This window comes from Pelobates fuscus, chromosome 7, assembly GCF_036172605.1.
Source record: "Pelobates fuscus isolate aPelFus1 chromosome 7, aPelFus1.pri, whole genome shotgun sequence".
Classification (NCBI taxonomy): domain Eukaryota; kingdom Metazoa; phylum Chordata; class Amphibia; order Anura; family Pelobatidae; genus Pelobates; species Pelobates fuscus.
Window position 1 is genome coordinate 11,834,779 of NC_086323.1, and position 25,797 is coordinate 11,860,575.

At 41.8% G+C, this 25,797-nt stretch overlaps 1 protein-coding gene across 1 annotated transcript in view; it reads left to right on the plus strand.

The window, feature by feature from the left end:
* Nucleotides 1–25,797, plus strand: part of LOC134569100 (HORMA domain-containing protein 1-like) — an 83,414-nt gene that overhangs the window by 26,427 nt on the left and 31,190 nt on the right. The window contains exons 3-8 of the mRNA XM_063428002.1: nt 4,688–4,751; nt 5,832–5,868; nt 11,716–11,736; nt 14,035–14,061; nt 21,250–21,317; nt 22,976–23,127. Coding sequence (XP_063284072.1) covers nt 4,688–4,751; nt 5,832–5,868; nt 11,716–11,736; nt 14,035–14,061; nt 21,250–21,317; nt 22,976–23,127 — 369 coding nt within the window. The remainder of the gene's footprint in view (nt 1–4,687; nt 4,752–5,831; nt 5,869–11,715; nt 11,737–14,034; nt 14,062–21,249; nt 21,318–22,975; nt 23,128–25,797) is intronic.

The following is a 25,797-nucleotide window of genomic DNA, read 5'->3' on the forward strand; positions in this document are numbered from 1 at the left end:
CTCACATGCGATCATATGCTTGCATAGTTCTGCAGGATCCATGGCCATGTCGTAATGTCACGACTAGTAATGTGGTCCAGCACGCAGAAACTATGTAAACATATACATAAGTAAGAAAAGGAAAATAATAGGAAAGAGCGTAAACCGGTCCTTAGAATGGCCGGACTAATACGCTAGAGACAGAGAATGGTCAAAGGGAAAGCCGAGGTCAAGGAAGCCAGAAAATACTCAATACCGATAAACAAGCCAAGTCAGGGAAACCAGAGATCAGAATAACCAGGGAAACGCCAAGGATCAGGATACCAGGAAATCAGAAACACGAGAATAGCACTTTCAGGAAACCAGGAAACTGAAACCACGACATGGCAAAGTAATGGGGAAAGCTAGGGGTTTAAATACCCCTCTCTAGGCTATGATTGGTCAGAGGGCAACCTCTGACCCCAAAACGTGCGTGTGCGTTGACGTCGTGACGTCACGCACACGTTGGTATAATTCTCGGGGGCGGGGCTGGTAATAGACGCGACCACGCGGTCGGCGCCATCTTGGATCCGGGCGCGATGCCCGGAAGAACTATGTGCGCGGTTCCCGGCTCGCCGACGAGCAGGTAAGCTCGTGTAGTCGGAGCGGTCGTGCCGGTCGGGCACGACCGTGAGGCTCGGCGGGCCGGCGACCGCAACAGGAGGGCTCCGCGCAGACTGAGCGTGTCATTTTACAAGCGTGGGAAAATTCCAAAGAACTTTCCCACGCTTGTAAAATGACACAGAGCACTGTGATTGGATGGATTTCAAGCCATCCAATCACAGTGCTCTGTGTCATTTTACAAGCGTGGGAAAATTCCAAAGAACTTTCCCACGCTTGTAAAATGACACAGAGCACTGTGATTGGATGGCTTGAAATCCATCCAATCACAGTGCTCTGTGTCATTTTACAAGCGTGGGAAAATTCCAAAGAACTTTCCCACGCTTGTAAAATGACACAGAGCACTGTGATTGGATGGCTTGAAATCCATCCAATCACAGTGCTCTGTGTCATTTTACAAGCGTGGGAAAATTCCAAAGAACTTTCCCACGCTTGTAAAATGACACAGAGCACTGTGAATGGATGGATTTCAAGCCATCCAATCACAGTGCTCTGTGTCATTTTACAAGCGTGGGAAAATTCCAAAGAACTTTCCCACGCTTGTAAAATGACAAAGAGCACTCTGATTGGCTTAAACCCACCAATCAGAGTGTTCTTAGGCTAATTGCAGGGCGGGCAAGGCTTTATAAGCCTTGCCCCGCACTGCGGAGCTCAGTCTGCGCGGAGCCCTCCATGGGTGAAGATGGATTATTTTTTTGTGCGCTCGGGTTTTTTCTTTTTCGTCGGGTTTTTTTTTTTTGCGCTCGGGTTTTTTATTTTATTTTTAGTTCGACGGCTATGATGGTTTTTTATTTGCCCTTTTTTGGGGCTGAAAAATGAAGATTTTAGAAAAAAGAAGACGTCGAATGGTAAGTTTAATTTTACTTTACAGGTTAGCAATTTTATTCCCCCCTCACTATTTTTTAGGGTGAGGGGGGTAGGTAGGGGCATTTTTTATTTGGGTGGGGGGTGGGTGACTAGGGGCTTGGGCACCCCTAGTCACCTTGATGGGGGGGGGGGGGAATTTACTTAGTGCCCCCACCCGCCGCCTAGGGGTGGGGGCCGGGGGGGGGGGGCAGTAGGTCTCCCCCCCCCCTCCTTATTACTATGATGGCCCCCACCCGCCGCCCAGGGGTGGGGGCCGGGGGGGGAGGACAGTAGGTCCCCCCCCTCTTATTACCATTATGGTCCCCACCCGCCAGCCAGGGGTGGGGGCCGGGGGGGAGGACAGTAGGTCCCCCCCCCCTACTACTATTATGGCCGCCGCCCAGGGGTGGGGGCCGGGGGGGGGGAGGACAGTAGTTCCCCCCCTCCCTCTTATTACCATTATGGCCCCCACCCTCCGGTTAGGGGTGGGGGCCGGGGGGGAGGACAGTAGGTCCCCCCCCTACTACTATTATGGCCCCCACCCGCCGCCCAGGGGTGGGGGCCGGGGGGGGAGGACAGTAGGTCCCCCCCCCCCTCTTATTACCATTATGGTCCCCACCCGCCGGCCAGGGGTGGGGGCCGGGGGGGGGAGGACAGTAGGTCCCCCCCCCTCTTATTACCATTATGGCCCCCACCCGCCGGCCAGGGGTGGGGGCCGGGGGGTAGGACAGTAGGTCCCCCCCCCCCTACTACTATTATGGCCCCCACCCGCCGCCCAGGGGTGGGGGCCGGGGGGGGGAGGACAGTAGGTCCCCCCCCCTCTTATTTCCATTATGGCCCCCACCCGCCTGCCAGGGGTGGGGGCCGGGAGGGGGAGACAATAGGTCTCCCTCCCTTATTTTACTTTACGGCCCCCACCCGTCGTTTAGGGGGTGGGGGGCAATATATATATATTTTTTTTTACAGTGAGCAGCCTGCTCACTGCTTACTAGACATGCCCCTACTCGCGGTATAGCATATTATTTACTAATACCAAGTCATTTTTACTTGATGTTAGTAAATTTGGCTGAAAGACCAATTTAGGTCTTTCAGCCTTTTAGTAGATAGCTCCCTGATACCGTGGGAATTAGGGAGTTATCTACTAAGCGGCTGCAAGATGCAGCCACAGCAATGAATAGGATCGGAGTTTCATTCATTTGAATGAAATTCCGATCCGAACAAAGTACCGAATTGCATCCTAACACCAATGGAGAAACAGTGCTCATTCTGTTAGGATGCAATTCGGCAGTTTTGCCGGCGTTCTGTCTAAGTGACAGGACTTTCGGCAATACTGACAGGAAGCATTGTGGGAACAGGGAGGAAAGCTAGGGATCATGGGAAAATTGCTCTGACCAGCGGAAATGAAGCACACTTTGCTCCTCCGCTGGTCAGAGCTGGTCAAGCGGAGGAATCCTCCATAAGACAGAGTCCCTACTTTGTCTTATGATTTTAAAGAAAACTAAAGAAGACTGGAAGAAAAGAATAACAGATCCCGAGAGAGGGGGAGAAGAGGAAGAGATTGAGGAAAGGTAAGTTCGGCATGACAGTGCCGCTTTAAATTCCCTGCTACTCTGCTTCCACTCCCTCCCTCTTTTATTGCATCTCTGTTTGAGTTTCCTGGACCCCAGGGTAATAAAAAAAAAAAGAACTAGGACCCATAGTTTATGCTTCAAATACATTTAATATCTGTAAAGATCCACTCTTAGTTATAAACTAACTAGATTCTTGGTCAATCAAAGTCGGCTGCTGTAATATGCCCATAGGGTAGTTGTGTGTGAGTCTATAACTAACTTGCAACTTTGGGCAAGGTAATAATCATGGGTATAAAGTGAAATAAAGTGGGTCAGGTTAGGTACAAGGCGGGGATGTAGAGAAAATTCACACACATGAAGAAGTGATGGAGAAGAGTGAGTCAGAGAGAAACACCAAGTAATGGAAAGTGCAATGAAGAGAAAGTGAGAGAAGGAGGAAGAAGAAAAAGAAACCGACACACAGAACACACACCCTGGGAGGGGGGGTTAACCCCCAGGAGTCCATCAATAGACCCCTGCACTCATAAATGTCAATGCCTGCTGCCCCTCTCTCCCATCATTAAAGGATCACTATAGGGTCAGGAACACAAACATGTATTCCTGACCCTATAGTGTTAATACCACCATCTAGCCCCCCTGGGCCCCTCATGCCTCCATAAATATAGCAAAATCTTACTGTATTCAAGCCTGAAGCTGTAACTCTGCATGCTGTTAGACTCAGAAAAACAAGCAGTCTGCTGACATAACTAGAAGTGGTAGCCTGATCCAATCTCAGTGCTTCCCCATAGGCTTGGCTGAGACTGACAAGGAGGCAGATCAGGGGCAGAGCCAGCATGATTCAAACACAGCCCTGGCCAATCAGCATCTCCTCATAGAGATGAATTGAATCAATGAATCTCTATGAGGAAAGTTAAGTGTCTGCATGCAGAGGGAGGAGATACTGAATGTTTGGATGCATTTTAGCCATGATCCAGGAAGGATCTCTAACAGCCATCTGAGGAGTGGCCAGTGGAGCTATCACTAGGCTGTAATGTAAACACTGCATTTTCTCTGAAAAGACCATGTTTACAGCAAAAAGCCTGAAGGTAATGATTCTACTCACCAGAACAAATACAATAAGCTGTAGTTGTTCTGGTGACTATAGTGTCCTTTTAAACAGAGAAAGGGGTCTGAGACCACCACCTAGGATTTGGATGAGAAGACAGAAGAAGTGAGCATGCTTGCTGATGCAAAAGGGAGGTGGAGAGGGGGACACAGCACCCTTGCATTTTTCGACAGAGATGGGGCTGGACATAGGTCACAATTACAGCAGGTAAATTATAGCACAAAAAACCATTATTTTTAGGACTAAATGTGCACGTTAAAGCTTTACAGTTCTCTGTTAGACATACCCAACAGCTCAAACTCCATAAATTAGAAAGAGAGGTTCTTGATTGGCCATGCTATTTCCTAGAATAAATAATGCTGATGCTGCAGTTTGTTGGGATTTCCACTGAAACAATAAACTTTAAAAGTGAGTATTGTATAACATTTCATATGTTTTTGCATGTTTTTCACAATTCATTTATGCAACGAATTGAGAAAAAAATCCAGGATTAAGTGCCCCTTTTCTTCATGTTCTACAATTCTAGACCTGTGCATAAACATTTTGCGAGAAAACAGTTCACACCCACGTGCATCAAAGATAATACAATGGTGAGTCATTTTTATGATATTTTGAATTAATATAATAAAGTTAATTAGAATGACACTTACGATTTTAAGTGATATTATAAAACATTAACTGGATTAACTAATAATTTACTATGTTTCAATTGTTCTGCTTTTCAGCTTTTGTACCTAGCTACATACCTCTGTGTATATCATTGTATTCATCCTCCTCAGCTCTTCTGCTGTAGGAATGATAACGCACTGCATTTTTAAAAATATTAACACTTGATAATTTTATGGACACTACAGGATTCCAGTTTCATTGTGTTTATTCAATTAAAACTTCATTCATTTAAATAAGTGGCAAAGCAGCTATGCCACTTTTAAACATTTCATAAATCTCTTTTTAACAGTGTTGGGATTTCTTTGCAATTCCATCACAATCAAAATATATACACAAGACAGTGTAGAGACAACCTTGTCTTATGTAACTGACATTCTTTGTTTCCATAGCAATTTCCCATCAACTGTGATAGGAACAGGTATCATCTTACGTAATGTGCAGTTCAAGCCTGTGGTACTTTATTGGGCATGAGCAAGATTATATATGGATTATCCTACAATATTCTTTATAAACCCCTTATTGTATTTTCACACATGTTGGAGAGTACAAGTGATGGCCAAAGAATTGGCAAGAAAAAGGCAGCACCAAGGTGTGAATGACAGTTTAAGGTCCTTTTCAGCTCTACTCTGGGACACCTATGCACAAACTGATATGTCATCTTGTGGAGTCTTTACAAAAAATTAAAAAGCCCTACAAGCGGCAGTGCTGTTCTTGCAATGGTATTTATTGCTGATCTAGATCATAGAGCAGAGATTCCTGAGTTTTAGGAACCATTTTTCCCAGTTGGTGGAATATTTGTCTGAATTGTAATTTCAAAGTGTGTGGGTTTTTTAAAACTCTGTCAAATCTTGTAGCATGTAGTTATACTTGAAGTGTTGGTTTATCAACTTGTTAATTTGAAATGCTGAACCTCATAGTTTGTTTCATATCTGGTATGTGCTTTCAGCTTTGCAAGCATTCAGTGCATAGACACCCAAATTAATGCACATTTATTGTTATAGGATGCAAGGATGCTTTGATGCATTAGAAAAAAAATACGTAAGTATAGGAGTCTACCAGGATAACTTACTACTGATATTTCTGAAGTTAGTAATCTTATTAAGCAGTGGCTGCTCTTTGTAAAGACACATGATACACACACATGGATGCATCTCACACTGGAGTATTTAGGTTTCTGTACTTCTTTACAGCTGTAATATGCATACATTTCTGTGCGTTCATCCCATGCTTCATTACTTATACAACTGTAATGGCTACACTGGGATACCTAATCAGTGTCTGCTATATCTTTAAATTACTAATCCTTCTTGTGTAGTGTTGCATGCATTTTGTGTAAAATGTGATTTCCTTTAGAAGGGGTAGTATTTGTTCAAAAGCATACAATTCTACAACCTGAAACACTGTTATAGAGCACTCCAGACTAAAGTTTAGCATTCCATTTTGATTTATTTATTTTAATGTGTACGATGTATGAGCATTAAAAAAAATATTGCATTTGGTCAACTTTGAAAACATGATTTTAAATACAATTTTTTCACTTTTTTTCTACGACAAATTGCAAAATAAAAGTTAGTATTATGAATCACATTTGCCTGTTCAGGATACTTCTACTAAAAAGCTCATCCACAGCCTGGTGCTCCCACAACACTGGGCTTTCAAAATGTAATTTGTAAAGGTAAATGTGATTTTTAATACTATATTAAATGTACATTTAAAAAAAATCTCTTCACCTTGTGTGTATGACCTTTTATATGTTACAATAAAAATAGAAGTTAAAAAAAAAAAAGAATCTCACTACTTCCCTTTAACCCCTTAAGGACACATGACATGTGTGACATGTCATGATTCCCTTTTATTCCAGAAGTTTGGTCCTTAAGGGGTTAAGGCATAACCCTCAAATAAACTAATTTTTAAAATGAAGGTTTAAACCACCATACTGGAAGAACCAAATATGAGAGAAGTCATATTTTCTCAAACGTGATGTATTACTTAAACCCACCCCCACTAGATGGCATCCTGAACTCAATGAATAGAGGATTAAGAAAAAAACAAGAATACATGTGTTATGACCAATCTACTGCTGATATTATCTAACTACCCTATGATAGTGGGAACTAACCTTTAGTGGGAATTTATTATTATTATTATTGGCATTTATATAGCGCCAACCTATTCCTCACTGCTTTACAATATTATACTGTATCCCTGTCTCTGATACAATTATATTTGAGAATAGTGGTAAATACAATTTGAAAAATAGATAGAATGTAGTTAGCAATAGCCTTCGATCAGAACCAGATAGCATAGGATAGAGAGCAGAGAAAGATATATTAGGTACCACAGCTAATGCAGAGACCAAGTGAAAACAGGATTATCTAAACAGGATTATCTGAATATAAGGAGGGTAAATTCCTCCAAAAAAGGCTTTACCTGGACTTAAAGTCTACATCAGCTGTGTATTTACCACAAGACTAAAAAAGGATTTGCCTTGGACGACACTTTCAGGGGGCGCGGCAAAAAGCCGCCCTCAATCGCCCTGGCAAATGCTTTGCCAGCCTCTTGTCCTGGGGGGCCCAGGAGCTCACCGACTGGCCACTGCAGAGACCCCCCGAAGCTGGAATGGCTGATGTTGCGGGGCGCGAGATCGAGCACGGTCCCCTGAGCTCTCCCCTTTTCAGCTCCCTTGTGTATTTATTTATTTATAAAATATTTTACCAGGATGGATACATTGAGATTTCTCTCATTTTTAAGTATATCCTGGGTCCACAAAACATTGCATTTAAGTATATCCTGGGTCCACAAAACATTACACTGGACCCCAGGTAAGAATCCACTACAGCACTCCCAAAGGTAGGGAGGCTGTGTGGATTGAATTTAAAAAAATAATAATTGTGAATGTGTTAGTGTGTCTGTTAGTGAGTGTGTGTGTCTGTTAGTGAGTGTTATTGTGTCTGTTAGTGAGTATTAATGTTTCTGTTAGTGAGTGTGTTAATGTGTCTGCTAGTGTGTGTGTGTGTGTGTCTGTTAGTGAGTGTTAATGTGTCTGTTAGTGAGTATTAATGTGTCTGTTAGTGAGAGTGTTAATGTGTTTGTTAGTGCGTGTGTCAATGTGTCTGTTAGTGAGTGTATTAGTGTGTGTCTGTTAGTGAGTGTGTTAGTGTGTTCTGTTAGTGTGTGTATGCATGCGTCAGTGTGTGTATTCGTGTTTCAGCATGTGTATCCATGTCTGTCAGTGTGTGTATGCAAGTCTGTCACAGAGAGTATGTGTCTGTCAGTGAATGTGTATGTCTGTTAGTGTGTGTCAGTCAGCTAGTGTATGTGTGTCTGTCAGTCAATGTGTGTGTCTGACACTGAGTGTATATATGTCTGTCTGTAAGTGTTGTATATGTGTGTTTGTCAGTGTGTATCTGTCAGTGAGTATATGTGTGTCCCAGTGTGTGCGTCTGTCATTGAGTGTGTATGCATTTCTCTCAGTAAGTGTGCATGTTTGTCTTGTCAAGTTAGGGCAGCACAAAACCAGAATGCACCATTAATCTACATATACCACAACATCTACATTAACCACAACAAGAGGACATAGTCTTAAATTAGAGGGACAAAGGTTTAAAAATAATATCAGGAAGTATTACTTTACTGAGAGGGTAGTGGATGCATGGAATAGCCTTCCAGGTGAAGTGGTAGAGGTTAACACAGTAAAGGAGTTTAAGCATGCGTGGGATAGGCATAAGGCTATCCTAACTATAAGATAAGGCCAGGGACTAATGAAAGTATTTAGAAAATTGGGCAGACTAGATCGGCCGAATGGTTCTTATCTGCCGTCTCATTCTATGTTTCTATACCCATTAACATTTACATAAAGTTAAGCTATACGTCTAAATTTATAGATAAGCCTATGTAAAGAGGATCATTTTATCAAATAAAAGTATATATTTATATATGTATATACACTGGCTCATAATGACAGACAGTCCTGTGCTGGTATCCAGATAAGGTAAATATCGATCTGTTTGAGGCTAAAATCCCTCTCTAAAAATCACATCCTCGCCACTGTATACTACTGCATGGCCATTGAAACAAAGGTGCTAAATCAAGTGCTATGTGTGCTCAGTGATAGGTAGACACCAAGGACCATGATGTCTCCCTTTTCATTTAGCAATAGCATTGTACCCTGAGATGCAAGTAACCGACTACAGTAACCCCCCCACACACACAAACACACATATGAATCAGAGCCGCCCCCATCCCCCACACCATTCACAGATCTTACCTACACATAGGCAGGGATAAAAGCCCCTACAGACTAGGTCTACAATCCTCCCCCTACACATACAGACATGGAACCGCTGATCCCAACACACAGTCTGGGAGCCTCTGACCTCACCACCACAGACAGAGCTGGAAAACCTCTTCACACACAGACATGGACCCATTGACCGCCTCACACATAAAGACACGGTCATTAGATGGATGAGAAACTCCACCTTATTCCCATAGAGGCATACTTACATGGGCATAAAACTACTGGTGACGTTATACATTCCTAGTGGAAAAAAGGCTAGCTTGCCTTAATAAAGCAATGGCGACTCCAGCTACAACAACCTGATTATCTTTATACAGTTCTACAAAACTCCCACCTATCATCTATGCTCGGCTGACGATCTGCATCTATACTCAAGGGTTTCATTATTCTTTTTTTAACTTCTTTCTCTGCTCCACCATTAGACTGTGACCCAGTCCTTTCAAAAAATCAATGAAATCTCAGTTCTTCAAGAAGGTATATTAATGAAACTGATAGTACGTTTCCCTCCCCACAACTCACTAACTAAACTTCTCTCCTGCAACTTCATCATCAGGGGTGTATCCTGGTTTTGTGCTGCCCTAGGCAGGACAAAACTCAGGCGCCCCCCTCACCCCCCCCCCCCCCCCCCGCCATCCCCACCCAACCCTTCCCCCGCCTTCTAAATACACACACACTGACAGATACGCATCCATTAGCTAACTGTTAGCTAATGGATGCGTATCTGTCAGTGTGTGTGTGTGAGTGTATGAGTGTGTCTGTGTGTGAGTGTGTCTGTTAGTGAGTGTGAGTGTGTCTGTTAGTGAGTGTGTCTGTTAGTGAGTGTGTCTGTTAGTGTGTGTGTCTGTTAGTGTGTGTATGTCAGTGTGTGTGAGTGTCTGTTAGTGAGTGTGTGAGTGTGTCTGTTAGCTGCTAACAGACACACTCACACACTCACTAACAGACACACTCACACACACTGACATACACACACTAACAGACACACACAGTCAGACACACACACACTCTAACAGACACACTCTCACACACACACACTCTAACAGACAAACAGACACACTCACACTCACTAACAGACACACACTAACAGACACACTCACACACACTAACAGACACACTCACACACACTAACAGACACACACAGTCAGACACACTAACAGACACACACACACACACTAACAGACACACTCACTAACAGACACACTCACTCACATTAACTCATTTTTTTTTTTAATTTACCCCCCCAGCCTCCTTACCTTTGGGAATGCTGGGGGGGTTCTCCCTCTCCCTGGGGTCTAGTGGGGCTGCCGGTCGGGCTGCTGGGCTGGTTGCTGGGCGGGCGGCTGGCGAGGGAGCACTTCCTCTGAGCTGTCTGCTCAGCTCCCTCGCGCGCCGCAGAGTGAGGCTGGGAGGCGGAGCCGGAATATGACGTCATATTCCGGCTCCCAGCCTCACTCTGCGGCGCGCGAGGGAGCTGAGCAGACAGCTCAGAGGAAGTGCTCCCTCGCCAGCCGCCCGCCCAGCAACCAGCCCAGCAGCCACCAGCCCAGGATGTCTGTTAGCCGCAAGGCTAACAAGGCATTTGCCCTGGGCGTTTGGGGGCGGCTTTTTTTGCCGCCCCCTGGAAAATGCCGCCCAAGGCAAATGCCTTGTTTGCCTCGCGGCAAATACGCCCCTGTTCATCATCTAAAAAAACTGAACCATTGTAAACTCTTGTAGTAGCCTACTTTTCCAGTACATGAAATACATCTTACAAGTCTCTAAAACAATAAGTACAGATACAATTTTCAACCTTTTCTCTCTTTGATACTCACATACTTTTATTCTCTCTTTTTATACTCACAGGGTTATTTACTGAAGTTTTAATTATCAGGGATTTAAAGTGAATTTAAAATGTAGGCCAAAATAAATTAATTGGAAGAAACTCCCCTAGTCAGCTTTGTTTTTAATTCAGTCTAAATTTGCAGTTCAGTTTGAGACATTTCACACTTTGGTGAAAAACTCTGTCACTGTTTATACATACACACTTCCTATTCTGAAGACTGTCCTATGATCAAATATATATATTTTTTCTATAATCATGGTTTTGCTATCGTCATTGCACAATGTATTTAAATTCCGGGGCACATGGTTTGAATTGCATTAATTTACATTTTCTTCCTATTCATTATTCTCTCATCTACTTCACTCTTCTTATTATTCCCTTTCTTGGAATTGTGCCATTTTAATTCCCTCACTCATCTTACATATTTATTCTCCATTTTTGCTTTCTTCTTAAATATTTAAAAAATTAAATCTATTGTATACTTTATGTATTGTATCTACTTTATTTGCAAAAACCTCATAACCTAAGGAAATAAATCCTACAGTTATAATTTAGGCATATTGGATTAAGCAGTGCGTAAAAGAATGGAGCTTTTACACATGTACGTATGTGTATGTAATGTTATTGCTTAACATTTGTTAAAAAAAACACAGTGCTTTATAACATGAAAATTACATAAAATTTATTATTGCTTTACTTTTAAGTTAAGAATATGTAATACTATGATTCTGTAAAACATTCATTTTCTTGTTTCATTTTCTCACAGCTACAAATGGTAATACTTGGAGTAAGTGTTTATCAATTAAGCAGATTTATATTGTTTGTTGTTCAAATATTTGAAAAGTTTCATGTCTGATTTTGATGTATAAAGAAATCAATACAGTGATTTTTGTTAAAAAAGTTTACCTCCTTTATCTAATGTTTTATAAATAGTGCATTTAACATATTGCATAAAAATACATTTAAAATACTCCAACATAAAAAGAGACTCATATTTTGAGTTCTTCCAAAATTCACAAAACCATGTTGTCACCAAATCACAAACTGCCTAATCCTCGTGTTCTTATAGCTTTGCAAAGGAGTAGAGTGTATCCCATGATGCTTAGCTATCACGGTACAACTTTTAAATGTAATAATACATTTAATTTCATCTTTATATTGTAGCAGAATTTAAAAAAAAAAAAATATATATATATAGACAAGGGAAAATCTATGAATATTATGATTTTTAACATTTATATTATTATTATTATTATTTTATTATTTATATAGCGCCAACAAATTCCGTAGCGCTGTACAATGGGTGGACTAACAGACACATAATTGAGAGCAGACCACTGGACGTACAGGAACAGAGGGGGTTGAGGGCCCTGCTCGATGAGCTTACATGCTAGAGGTAGCCCCTAGTTATTAAACAGTGCTTTATAATATTATAATTGGGGGTATTTAACAATAAATGAGACAATTACAAAATGTTATGTTAAAAAAATATAGTTCCCTTCCCAGGTTTCAATCCTTCAGAAGCATGGCATGGCATAGATCTCTGTGCTGATTAATAATGAGAGCAGGAGAATTCTCCTACAGGCCCTCTCCAGCATAGCATCTTCTCTGGTTGCTACAATTACTACATTGCCGGTGCTACTACTACACTCACTAATTATAAAAATATAATTAGTGAGTGATAAAAATTTTGTCCCTTAAATTAATACCCTTTCTTATGCATGTCAATACCTCATTGGTCTTAGCAACATGTACCTGACATTGCACATAGTTGTCTATAACTATTCCCAAATCTTTCTCCTTTATTGTTTTTCAATAACTTGGTATAGGTTGCTTGTGCATAACTTTGCATTTATGTACATTCAATCGAATCTGCTCTTAATTTATCCAAATCCCTCTGTAATATCGTGCTCACAATTTATTAACTTACCAGATTGCTGTTATCTGCAAAGACTGATACTTAACTTCTATTGCCTATTGCAAGATGATTATTAAACAGGTTGATTATTAAACAGGTTGAAGATAAATAGATCCGTTTAAAAACAACAACAATAGTATATCAGAGTTTTAAAGTGTGAGATGGTATATAAATTAGCTCCAACAGACTAGTAGACAACTGCTGGAGCAGCTTTGGTGGCTACATTATAGTATATCCACGAATAAAACAAAATTATATATAAGAGCTGAGAATAAAATAGACAACCAACAAATAACAACTTGTGCTGGAAGACTCCCTGCACAAGCCCTATACAACAATAAATCATATAATTCCCTGTACTAAAAAAATGCTCTCACAAAGACATACTGGCTCTGCAGACCAAGTGAGTGAGGAGAGTTACCAGTAAGCCTTCTCTGTCAAATCTGGGTAGGGGACAAATTTATCATGAACCTATCGGAGTGGACTGCCCTGTAGGTCATCCGATACCCCTTTGCTACTTCTCTTAATTTTTCTTTCTTTCTCTTCCTCTTGCTCATTCCTTATTTCTTTCTTAAGGCTTTCCTGACTACCCCATAAAGAATCCTACAGCCCATTGTAGAGTGATTGCAGGACGTGGTTAGGTGATCCACTCTACTCACTTTTGAACTTTACTCCTTTTTTGAGGAGCATGTGTGCACCCCAGGCAAACGTACAAAGGGCCCCACAGTGGTAACATATACTTAAGCTTGACTCTGCGAAAGGTTCTCCCCATGCACTTTATACTTCCGCCATGGCATATACCATGAGAGCTTGGGGAGGCCTGGCATTGCCTGACTACCATAAATATCACCAGGCAACGGTCCTACAAAGGAAATGGCACGCAGCCCTGGCACGTAAGCTTTGGGTAGCCCTAGACAGAACTAGCACGCATACAATTTAGGTGACTAAATTTTAGGTCACCATATACAAACTTCTCAGAAGAGTGAGTAGTGCGGTTTTAGGGAGGACCAGTATAACCAGGTGTTTTTCTCTTTGCCAATAATCTGCAAGAATCTAATTATTGCAAATGCAATTAAGCTAAATGTGTTAAACATGTTAATATCTATAGATAGCACACACAGAATAATCAACTATTTTTCATATATTTATTTCTGATTCATTCTCTAGGTTTACAAGAATACTGAAGACCCAAATGTAATGTATACGTGCATTATTATTGCATGACTACACTTTTGAATTTTTGAATTTATTTTTTTATTTAGACAATATTAATTCTATGATTTATACCTTTGTACTTCTTGTCTCAAATAAAAATGTAATCCTAAATGTTGTACATGCTAATAATAATTCTGTGCATATTCTTTGCAGAGCGTCATTGATTGGCTGAAAGCATTGCGCTCAGCTGACGCTCTCAGCCAATGAATGACCAGCTGGATGGGCATCTGGTTTCTGCTGCTCTGCATCTCACTTGGATTGAGAGGAGGTTCTGCTCCTGGAGGTACCTAGATAAGAGTGAAAAAGTTTACAAAATGGTTCACCAATTTCCGTAAACCGATGCCAGGGTACTCCTAGCATCATTAGCACTACAGTGGGCACTAGTGGTTATGAAACTTGGAGTAACCCTTTACCCTCTCACACATTTTCACATCTCATTTTTAAAAAGTGTATTGCATTTAATGAAATGTAGTGATTTTTTTTTCTTTTAAACTCTATCTATCATGCCCATTTCAGTGATTTGAAATGATCGTGGTGGTAGGAGTTTGTATGTTCAGCATTTCAACTGCTGAGGGCTAGTTACACCTTGTCACTGTCAGGCCTTAAGCCTCCCGATGTCTCCTCATGCTTCCGGGTTTGACGGAGCTTAGCCACACCCCCATTGACGCGGTCTGCTATTTAATGCGACCGCACCAGCTGATAGACGCTGGATTATTGAAACGCGTACCGCACCAAACTCACCGGCTCACATACCTCGCTGAGACGACCACTCGCTACTGGACCGGACTGGAGGAATATTCAAGTCCCCAACATCTCTCCTCATCACCGACAGGTGCCTGCACTCTCTGCAACTGTTCACTGAAGCAACCGCCTCAGAGGAGAGCTGGGGACACAATCCCTCTACTTCTGGAAGTTAAGTAACTTAAAGTCTCTGAGATAAGAGCTAACAATGCTAAAGCTTTATTTCAACTTACTAAAGTCTGCTATCAAGTTTTCCAGCAAGCCTGCTACAGCTTTCCTCAAATCAAATATTATTCAAGTTCAGCTGTACCTGTCTTGCTACAGATAGTCTTATTTCTTCATACTAAAGTCTACTATCAAGTTGTTCAGCAAGCCTGCTACAGCTTTCCTCAAATCAAGTATTATTCAAGTTCAGCTGTACCTGTCTTGCTACAGATAGTCTTATTTCTTCATACTAAAGTCTGCTGTCAAGTTGTCCAGCAAGCCTGCTACAGCATCCCCCAAAACAAGTACTATATAAGTTTTGCTGCACCAGTCTTGCTACAGATAATTTCAATGTATACAATCTCTTATAATTTGCACTGTTAACAAGAATAACGGACTCTAATGAATTCTGAACCTTGTCATTGCTTAATGAAACAAACCGTTTATTATTTAAAGAAACATTACCTGTAATTCTGGAACTGAAGTCTCAGTTCCATCTAAGTGTCTTAATAAAATATCAAAGTCCTAAGAAATCTGCAGTTGTGTTCCACATCATTTACTGTGAACGTGACAGTCACGCATGACTCAGATAGCCTGGAGCACCTAAATGTACCTTCCCTTCATTTATTCAGCCCTCCCAGCTTCATGCCTCCCTGCATTAAGTTTTGCAGTCTATTTTTTTCCCTCTCTTGCTCACCCCCACTCCCTCCCTTTGCGGGCTCAGATTGTGAGTAATGCACTTTGATCCAGCAAATGGTCCAATCATAGACTTCTCTACGAGAATCATGTGATTGGACCACACAAGACCCCCTGCTGAGGTCAGACAGAGGAGGGAGATAGGTGCTGGGAGCTTTGCACTGTGCTGGATTCAAGGTAATTTTATAAGTCTTTTTTGCAGCTTTTTAGATGGGGGAGGGCAATTCATAATGCCCAATAGGGCATTTTAACGTTAAAAAAGTTTAAGAAGCGTAACAGTCATCTTTTAAATTATAGTAAATCAAACACAACTTGATAGGTAGACACCAAAACAATGATGAATAACCACTAAAGTTGATCAAACACAACTTGATAGGTAGACACCAAAAACAATGATGAATATCTTTTAAATTATGTATATTGTTTTCTTTTGAGAAAATTTCATTTTGTTTTTTGTCTGTCTGAGCAGCCATGTTGTGTCAGACTATTCTGTTATCTGCCCAACCGCTGCTCAACCTAACTGCTGTATACAAAGTAATATAGAAATAGGCGCTTAAGTTGGTTGGCCAGATGACAGTAGTCTGAAAACTTAATTTGAAATATCAATTGCTTATCTACTAAAAGTCCAATTTAGTTAGTTCTTCAGGGAACTTAATATTACATAAAATAATACCATGGAGAACTTAAGTAATCCACTCTTGGGTGCATCATGGAGTGACTCCTCAATGCACATATAATAATAATAATAATACTATTACAAAACTAAGCACTCCAGAGAAGGAAGCAATATCAGGAGTTATAATTACCAAAAAAAACCCTTTTCTTTGTCATCCATGATAGATATCGAGACATAAAATACATGTACAAAAAATAACTGTCACGACTAGTAATGTGGTCCAGCACGCAGAAACTATGTAAACATATACATAGGTAAGAAAAGGAAAATAACAGGATAGAGCGTAAACTGGACCTTAGAATGGCCGGACTAATACGCTAGAGACAGAGAATGGTCAAAGGGAAAGCCGAGGTCAAGGACGCCAGAAAATACTCAATACCGATAAAACAAGCCAAGTCAGGGAAACCAGAGATCAGAATAACCAGGGAAACGCCAAGGATCAGGATACCAGGAAATCAGAATCACGGAAATAGCACTCTCAGGAAATCAGGAAACTGAAACCACGACATGGCAAAGTAATGGGAAAAGCTAGCGGTTTAAATACCCCTCTCTAGGCTATGATTGGTCAGAGGGCGACCTCTGACCCCAAAACGTGCGTGTGCGTTGACGTCGTGACGTCACGCACACGTTGGTATAATTTTCGGGGGCGGAGCTACTCTTAGGCGCGACCACGTGGTCGGCGCCATGTTTGATTCGGGCGTGATGCCCGGAAGAACGGAAGGAGCGGTTCCCGGCTCGCCGACGAGCAGGTAAGCTCGTGTTGTCGGCGTGGCCGTGCCGGTCGGGCACGGCCGTGAGGCTCGGCGGGCCGGTGACCGCAACTGTACCCCCCACTCGAAGACCGCGCACCGGGCAGGAAGGACCCGGCTTAAGAGGAAAGCGATTGTGAAATGACCGGATAAGACGGGGCGCATGGACCCGGTCAGCAGGAACCCAACAACGTTCCTCGGGACCATAACCCTTCCAGTCAACGAGATAGGACAAGACACCTCTGGATAATTTGGAGTCCATGATAGAACGGACTTCGTATTCTTCTTGATCACCCACTACCAAGGGCGGAGGAGGAGTGGATAACCTGGTCTAGCGATTGCAAGTAAGGGGTTTTGAGTAGAGACACATGGAAAGTATTTGCAATTCTCATATGAGCCGGAAGTGCCAAAGAATAGGTCACTGGATTAATACGTTGGGTAACTCGAAAGGGACCTATGTACCGAGGGGCAAATTTCATGGACGGGACCTTAAGCTTGATATGTTTTGTGGAGAGCCACACCCTGTCACCTGGAAGATATACAGGATTAGCGCCCCGTTTTTTGTCAGCTTGGGCCTTTGCTCGTAATGAAGCTTTCTGCAGAGCTGAATGGACGGAATCCCAGGTATCATGAATTGATTCCAAACGGGTGTTCAAGGCAGGAATTTCCGTGTCTGAGAATTCAGAAGGAAAAACAGCGGGGTGATAACCCTGATTTACAAAGAATGGACTATGATTAGAAGATTCATGAGTGGCGTTGTTCCTGGCGAACTCAGCCATGGGTAAGAGCTCACACCAGTTAGACTGATTGGCATTTATAAAGCAACGTAAATAGGCTTCTAGAGACTGATTCGCCCTCTCTGCTGCTCCATTAGTTTGAGGGTGATACGCCGACGAAAAGGAGAGTTCAATGCCTAATTGCTTACAAAAGGAACGCCAAAACCTAGAAACAAACTGGGTACCTCTGTCAGATACTATGCTTTTAGGTACACCGTGCAACCGAAAGATCTCTCTCAAGAATATTTGAACTAGATCTTGAGCAGATGGTAATTTTTTAAGGGGGACAAAATGTGCCATCTTTGTGAACCTATCGATAACCATAAGGACTGTATTAAATCCGTTTGAACTGGGTAGATCCACAATGAAATCCATGGCTAAGTGGGTCCAAGGAGCACTGGGTATGGGCAGTGGTTGTAAGAGTCCAGGAGGCGATCTAGGAGGAACTTTAGAAACGGCACATATTTGACATGCCCCAACATATTCTTTGATATCGTTTCTAAGAGCAGGCCACCAAAACCTCCGGGAGATGGCAGAGAGGGTTTTATGGACTCCAGGATGGCCTGCTGTGAGGTTGTCATGGAACAAATCTAGTACCTTCTTTCGAAACTGAGGTGACACATACAGTTTGTCCGGAGGTTTTCCCACAGGTGCCTGAGTTTGATCTGCTATTATGGCACAGAAGAGTGGAGAATGCACTTCGGTAACTGTAGTGGCAATGAGGCATTCAGGAGGTATAATAGGATATATCACCTGTTCCGGAGCTTCATCTGTCTCAAACTGCCTAGAAAGTGCATCTGCCTTGGTGTTTTTAGTACCAGGCCTGTACGTAATTATGAAATTGAATCGGGAGAGGAACAATGACCATCTAGCCTGACGAGAGGACAGTCTCTTAGCGTCCCCAATATAAGCCAAATTCTTATGATCAGTAAAGATCAAAAGTGGCTCTTTGGAACCTTCCAAGAGATGCCTCCATTCCTTAAGGGCAAGTACAACGGCCAAAAGTTCCCTATTCCCTATGTCATAATTCTTCTCTGCAGGTGTGAGTTTGCGAGAGTAAAATCCACAAGGATGTAAAGGTGTATCAGGATTTTCTCTTTGAGACAGAATGGCTCCAACTCCTGTCTCTGATGCATCCACCTCTAGGATAAATGGTTTGGTTGGATCAGGATGGGTCAGGACAGGTGCTGAGGAAAATAAAGATTTTAACAGTTCAAATGCCTCTCTTGCTTCTTTGGGCCAAGATGTACAATTTGCTCCTTTTTTGGTTAAATTGGTTATAGGGGAAATCACGGAGGAAAAACCCTTTATGAATTTGCGGTAGTAATTCGCAAAACCTATAAAGCGTTGAGTGGCTTTAAGGCCCTTGGGTAATGGCCACTGTAAGACTGCCTCCAGTTTACGGGGATCCATCTGGAAACCAGACGGAGATATAACGTATCCAAGGAATTGTATCTCCGTTTGGTCAAACTGGCATTTTTCCAGTTTACACTAAAGGCCGTTCTGTAACAGGGTTTTCAGTACAATTCTCACATGTTCGTGATGTGTCTCTAGGTCTGGGGAATAGATGAGAATGTCGTCCAAGTACACTAGAACGAACATGTGAAGGTACTCTCTTAGGACATCGTTAATAAAATCCTGGAATACCGCTGGAGCGTTACATAATCCAAATGGCATAACCAGGTATTCGTAATGTCCCATTCTGGTGTTAAATGCGGTCATCCATTCGTGACCGTCCTTAATCCTGACTAGATTGTATGCGCTTCGGAGATCGAGCTTGGTAAAGACTCGAGCTCCCCTCAATCTGTCAAACAGCTCTGATATAAGGGGAATAGGGTAGGCATTTTTTATGGTAATCCTATTCAAACCCCTATAATCAATACAAGGGCGTAGGTCTCCTTCTTTTTTAGAGACAAAGAAGAATCCAGCCCCGGCTGGTGAGGAGGACCTACGGATATGACCCTTTCTGAGAGCATCTTTAATATATTCCTCCAAACAAAGATTTTCCTGGGGGGACAAGGCATAGACTCCTCCCTTGGGAGGCATAGTCCCTGGTAATAAGTTTATGGTACAGTCATAAGGTCTATGAGGAGGTAACCCTTCTGACTGGACCTTGTTAAATACCTCTTTCAAATCCATATACTGCAGTGGAATTTGTGTGGTCAAGGGAGGTGCAACAGGAACATTAATGGTACCAATAGGTTGTGGGATTTGCTTAAAGCAAACACCTTTGCATCTCTCACCCCAACTCACAATCTCTCCTTCAATCACATCCAAACGTGGATTGTGTTTCAGGAGCCAAGGGAAACCGAGTATTATCGGAACTGTAGGTGAAGATATGATTTGAAAGGTAATTTCTTCAGAGTGGAGAATACCCACTGAAACAGTGATTGGCAGAGTTTCGTGTGTGATGAAAGGCTGGGTAAGAGGCCTTCCATCAATGGCCTCGACTGCTATCGGTTTCTCTTTATGTCATAAGGGCAGGAGATGTTTTGCAGAGAATTCTTTGTCTAGGAAATTCTCCGCTGCCCCAGAGTCAATCATAGCCTCACACTGAACAGTAGTGTTCTTGAAAGATAAGGTTACTTTGATAAGGAAACGGTTCTTAGTCAATTTAGGGGACATATACATCACACCTAAGGTCGGTCCCCGGCGTGGCCGTGCCGGTCGGGCACGGCCGTGAGGCTCGGTGGGCCGGTGACCGCAACAATAACAATATACTGACTAGACATATAAAGAAGAGGAGGAGAAAAAAAACATTACTATGCACCCTAAGGAGCTGGGTATGATTCATATCTAAACAGATGTTTTATCAACAACTACCAGCTGTTCACCTGTCACCTCCATTAGTAACTGATTTTTGTGTTGTTAACAATCTTAACAAAACTTTCATCTGTTTTTCTGTTTGTTTTTTTGTCAGCAAATACCGCTGGTACCCTCGGTATAAGTGATTGAATGTCTGTAACTCATCCTTAGCCTGGCATTGTGGCTGCACATATGACATAAATAATGATAATAATGTGTGTGCCATAGCCAGCAGACTACCCGACATTTGCACTGTTGTCGCTAATAGCTCACATCTGTTTACTAAACTTCCATTGCATTTCCTGGTATCTCACTCTATATCCAAAATTCAGCTATAAGTGAATATACCTCCTGCAAACAGCATAACCCCTGAGGGTTATATAATTAGAATAATTTCATGTTCTTTGAAATTTACTGGTAAATAAAATATGTAAAAATCTGTATATATTATTTTCAAATATTCATATTTTATGAATGCAAATATAAATAATAAAATATTACATGATTTTGATGTTTTTAGAGCTTGATTGAATCATACCAGTTTAAATTTGTATACACACCCAAGGGACCTCAGATGCATATTGCCAGGTAATGGAAAAAAATCACATTTGTATAGAAGATATATATTGGTACTTGTAGATAATCACCGTATATACAGGACAGTGCTGCTGGTCTTAGTGTTTGCATATACGTATTTATGATTTGCTAACATTCGTATTTCCAATATCAAAATAGATGAATCTTATATTATCAACCAATTTTGCATATAATGAAAAACTATAATTTAACTGCTGAGAAATGTAACGTTCCACTCCTTCGGTATAGAATAGTTGAGAAGAGAAGATCTATATTGTAATATTTAACTCCTTTACTGATGATCATTTTCGAATTCTTACTTAATTGTAAAAATGAAAACAAAAACACCAGTGACTTTCCTAAATATAAAGCAGTGAAAAAGCCAAGGCAGACAGCTGTAGACTGATTTTCTTATGTCTATTTGTAGATGAAGAACGTAAATGTCTACTCACTAACCCTTGAGGTGTCAGAAAGAGGGATAGGATACTGTTACATTTGGAACCCAATAAAGGGACACTGTAGGTGCTAAAACCACTTTATCTCATTGACATGGTTTTAGCACCTGCAATCCCCTGATGTCATCCCTCTGCTCATGGTTAAACTGTTTTTAAATTGTTTAACACTGAATTAGGGTCTCCAGGTTCCCGCAGACCCGACCCTCTATGCTGCTTGGGCTAATGAGGCTAAATAGTGGCTAAAGTATGGCCACTCTCGGTCTATCACAGTTGCCCAATGCTGGTATGATTACATCAAGGCATAACATTTCTACTTGCCAACAGCCTGGTAGGTAAAACTCCCCTCCTAGTGAGTTTGCCATGTGCCCTCCAGGATTGCTGTGGGAAGTAACTTAAGGACTGGCTAGTAGTGTAGGACTTTAAATGATAATCCCTGGTTATCCATACCTTCAGCGGGGCCTGGAGACACTTGTTCAGGGTTAAACCATTCCAAAAGGGTTTAACAATGACCAGAAGAACAACATTAGGGGACTCCAGATGTTGTGGACTACATCTTTCATAATGGTCTTGCAGCAATAATACTTGAAAAGCATTAGGAGACATGTAGTCCAGAACATCTGGAGTGCCAAAGTTTGCCTACTCGTGACCCCCCAGAGTGTCCTCTTCAGGACCAATGACAATATATCTATGCTATTATAAGTATATTATTCATTTAATGTCAACAGAGCTGTGTAGGCCTGCTGGTACTATATAAGCAGGATGCAGCACAATGGGATAAGGTCTTGGTGAGCAGATAAGGATGCCACCAAGTAATATAATTGTCCCTAAAAGGAACGCTCCAAGCAGTAAAACCAGTACCACATGCTGTATTGGTTATAGTGCCAAGAGTGCCCTGGAGTTTCCCAATATAAATAAACTGTGTCAGAATGGTTTGATTTCTTAAATGGGGTCCACCAGGCACTGCTCCCTGCCTAACCTATAGCCTTCAGAAGCTGTGTCTGAGATAAGCTGTTCGGTGCAGGTCATAACCCAGGAGAGCTAAGGTGAGCTCCTAAACAGGAGCTTATAGCTCTACTGGTGGCTGAGAAGAGACCTTAGGTAATAACTGACTACTTAGTGGTTATTCTGCATAGAGTGTTACTTTAAGTTTTTGAATTAATCTTAATTGTTTTATATTTTGTACAAATGATAACTATTTCAATACTTATCTTTTAGTGACAGAATTCCACTTTTGAAAAATGTCACAATGGGTGGCATTAAAAGTGCATCAATGGGTCTAATCCGTAAACTTTTCCTTTTGATGCACAATCTGGGACCTCTACCCAGTGATATATCGATGACCATGAAACTGTTCTACTATGATGCTGGTAAGTTGGTGGTTCTGTCAGACATCAATACTATTAATATACAACGCCATCCATGTGTGTATGGACAGTGTTTCAAATGTTGGTGTTTTGGCTTTGTACACCAGAACATTAAATTTGAAATGAAACACAACTGCAAGCGGGTGATTCCAGTCATCTTCAACAATCAATGTAGAAACTAAATACTCTTTTGACATGATTCCACCAAACATTATGGAATAGTGGATGAAGTAGTATGTAATAAAAATACAAGGCAATAAAAAGTGCTACTGTCCAAATGCAAAGGAACACAGAGTATACTGCATACATATATCGTATTTCTTAGATCTCAAATAGTTTGCATCTTAGATAGTAAAAGAGAGCTACCAAGGAAATATTTTGAAAATGATTGCAATGACACAGCTTATTGCAAATTGCATCTAACAGTTTCCATGTCAAGCTGTGGTTGAATTATTTTCCAGCTTCAGGAAAGAGAACAGTAAAGGAACTGAGTGAATGTGTTGTTGAAATTGATTGAAGGGTCAGCGTATGGGTGTTTACAAATGGTATGGAAAATAATTCTGAACTATGAAACAAATCTAATGCTAAAGAGTACTTTGATCATCATGAATGGGTTACACCAAAACATCAAAAGTGAGTTTATAAGGACCTATGGGATGGAGCCTAGGACATGCTAGCATTATCTAAACAAAAAGAAAGCCTTCAGAAACAAATTGAAGGTTCCTGCCTGATGAACGAATGCACTAACAAGAATCAAACAACACAAAGAAAGTATTTATAATGTAACAGGCACCCTACCAGTGAAAAAAATACTGTGTCAAAGGAAATCACAATGCACCTAGGAAAGGTATAAATATCCATCACTGTCGTTGCCTATAGAGGGGGTTATTTGAATACAATTACTTCCACATAAATTGAAATTTCAACGTCTAAAATAGCTTTGTAATTCTAGGGTTAGCTCATGATTAGAAAGTGAGGTTTGATCAAAGTTGATCTATATAATTTATGAGATCTATCTGTGAAGGTTTTTCAAATAAAGGAACAATCCACACACCTAAAGCAGTTTAGCTTGCTAACTCTTAATTTTCTGGATTCTGTCATGGAAATCTAGCATTCACCTACAGTAAAGCTTCTTTATCCGCTTCTTTATTCTTTATTCCGTCATATTTCCCTTTTATTCCAGAAGCTGTGTTCTTAAGGGGTTATGGATTAGAAGTCCTCTGAGCTAGTCCATTGCACAGTATTTACAAAAGGCAAGTTAGGCCCGGGATAGGGAGAACACTAATTATAACAATGGGCTTCTGGAATCAAAGGAACTGACTCCACTCATCAAATATCAAGGTACTATAGGCAGTCCTGAAAGTGCTTCAGTATTTTCAACACAATTTGAAGAACCGGTGGATTGAAGTGAGGTTAGACAATTAAGCTACATTCTATTATATATAAATCAACAAGGGAGCCTGTAGTAGCTGGTTCAAGCTGTTAGCAGAGACCACATACACTGAGAGGCACAACCAAGTTTCTGGTATTGTGTATCAAAATATCTGCATAAATTATGGGCTGCACCTGCTTACGTTCATGGGAGATACCATAAAGGATAGTTGAGAATGACAGGGCTAGGATACTGTAAGACTTTCAGATCCAGACAGACAAGCAAGTACTGGCCAACCAGCCCGACATTATGGTGGTTAAAAAAGAACAGAAGACTACAGTTGTAATGCATGTGGCAATACCCAGTGACCAAAACATCAAGAAGGAACATGAGAAGGTGGACAAATACCAAGAACTGAAAGAGAATATTGAAAGCATGTGGAGAGGCAGTAGTACTCCCAGTTGTGATAAGAGGACTCAGGCTGTAACAAACAAATTGGGAGATTCGCTGCAGCAGATTCTAGGTGGGACATTTGATGTCTCTGTCCAGAAGAGTGCAATTCTAGGAACAGCTAAGATACAGCAGAACCCTGTCAGGATCGGGTCAGGGATCCAACACGCAGAGTACAAAGAGTAGCAGATACGTATACCGGTCCTTAGAATGGCCGGACTTAACGTATAACTACGATAGAATGGTCAGAGACAAGCCGAGGTCGAGGGAACGAGAAGACAGGTAAGCGAGAGACAAGCCGGGTCAAGGATAACGGAAAGACAGGAGAGTAAATACCAAAGCCGGGTCAGAACCAAAAGACAAGAGAATAATAAAGCACTGTGTGACTAGGCGGACTAGAACCACGACAGGGCAATGAGTGAATGAGAGAGCCACTGTTAAGTATCCTGGCTAGGGAGAGAAGACACGCCTCCGGCGAGTCCTGATTCGTCTCCCGAGATTTGAGTGACAGGACGTTCCGGGTTGGCGTCATGACGTCTACCTCCGGTCCTCCTGTTATAAAAGGAAGTGACTCCCTCGCGGCCGGCATTAGCAAGACCGAGTGAACCGCGAGGGGCCGAGGAGAGATGCCGTCCGGACGGATAAACTTCTAAGTCTCTACCTCTCTCAGAGGTAGAGACCTCAGGTACCCTGACAGTACCCCCCCTCTCAGATACGCCCACCGGGCGGAAGGAGCCGGGGCGAGATGGAAAGCGGGAGTGAAATGCCCTGCGAAGGCGAGGAGCATGAACATCCTCTTGTGGTACCCAACTCCTCTCCTCAGGACCATATCCCTTCCAGTCAACTAAATA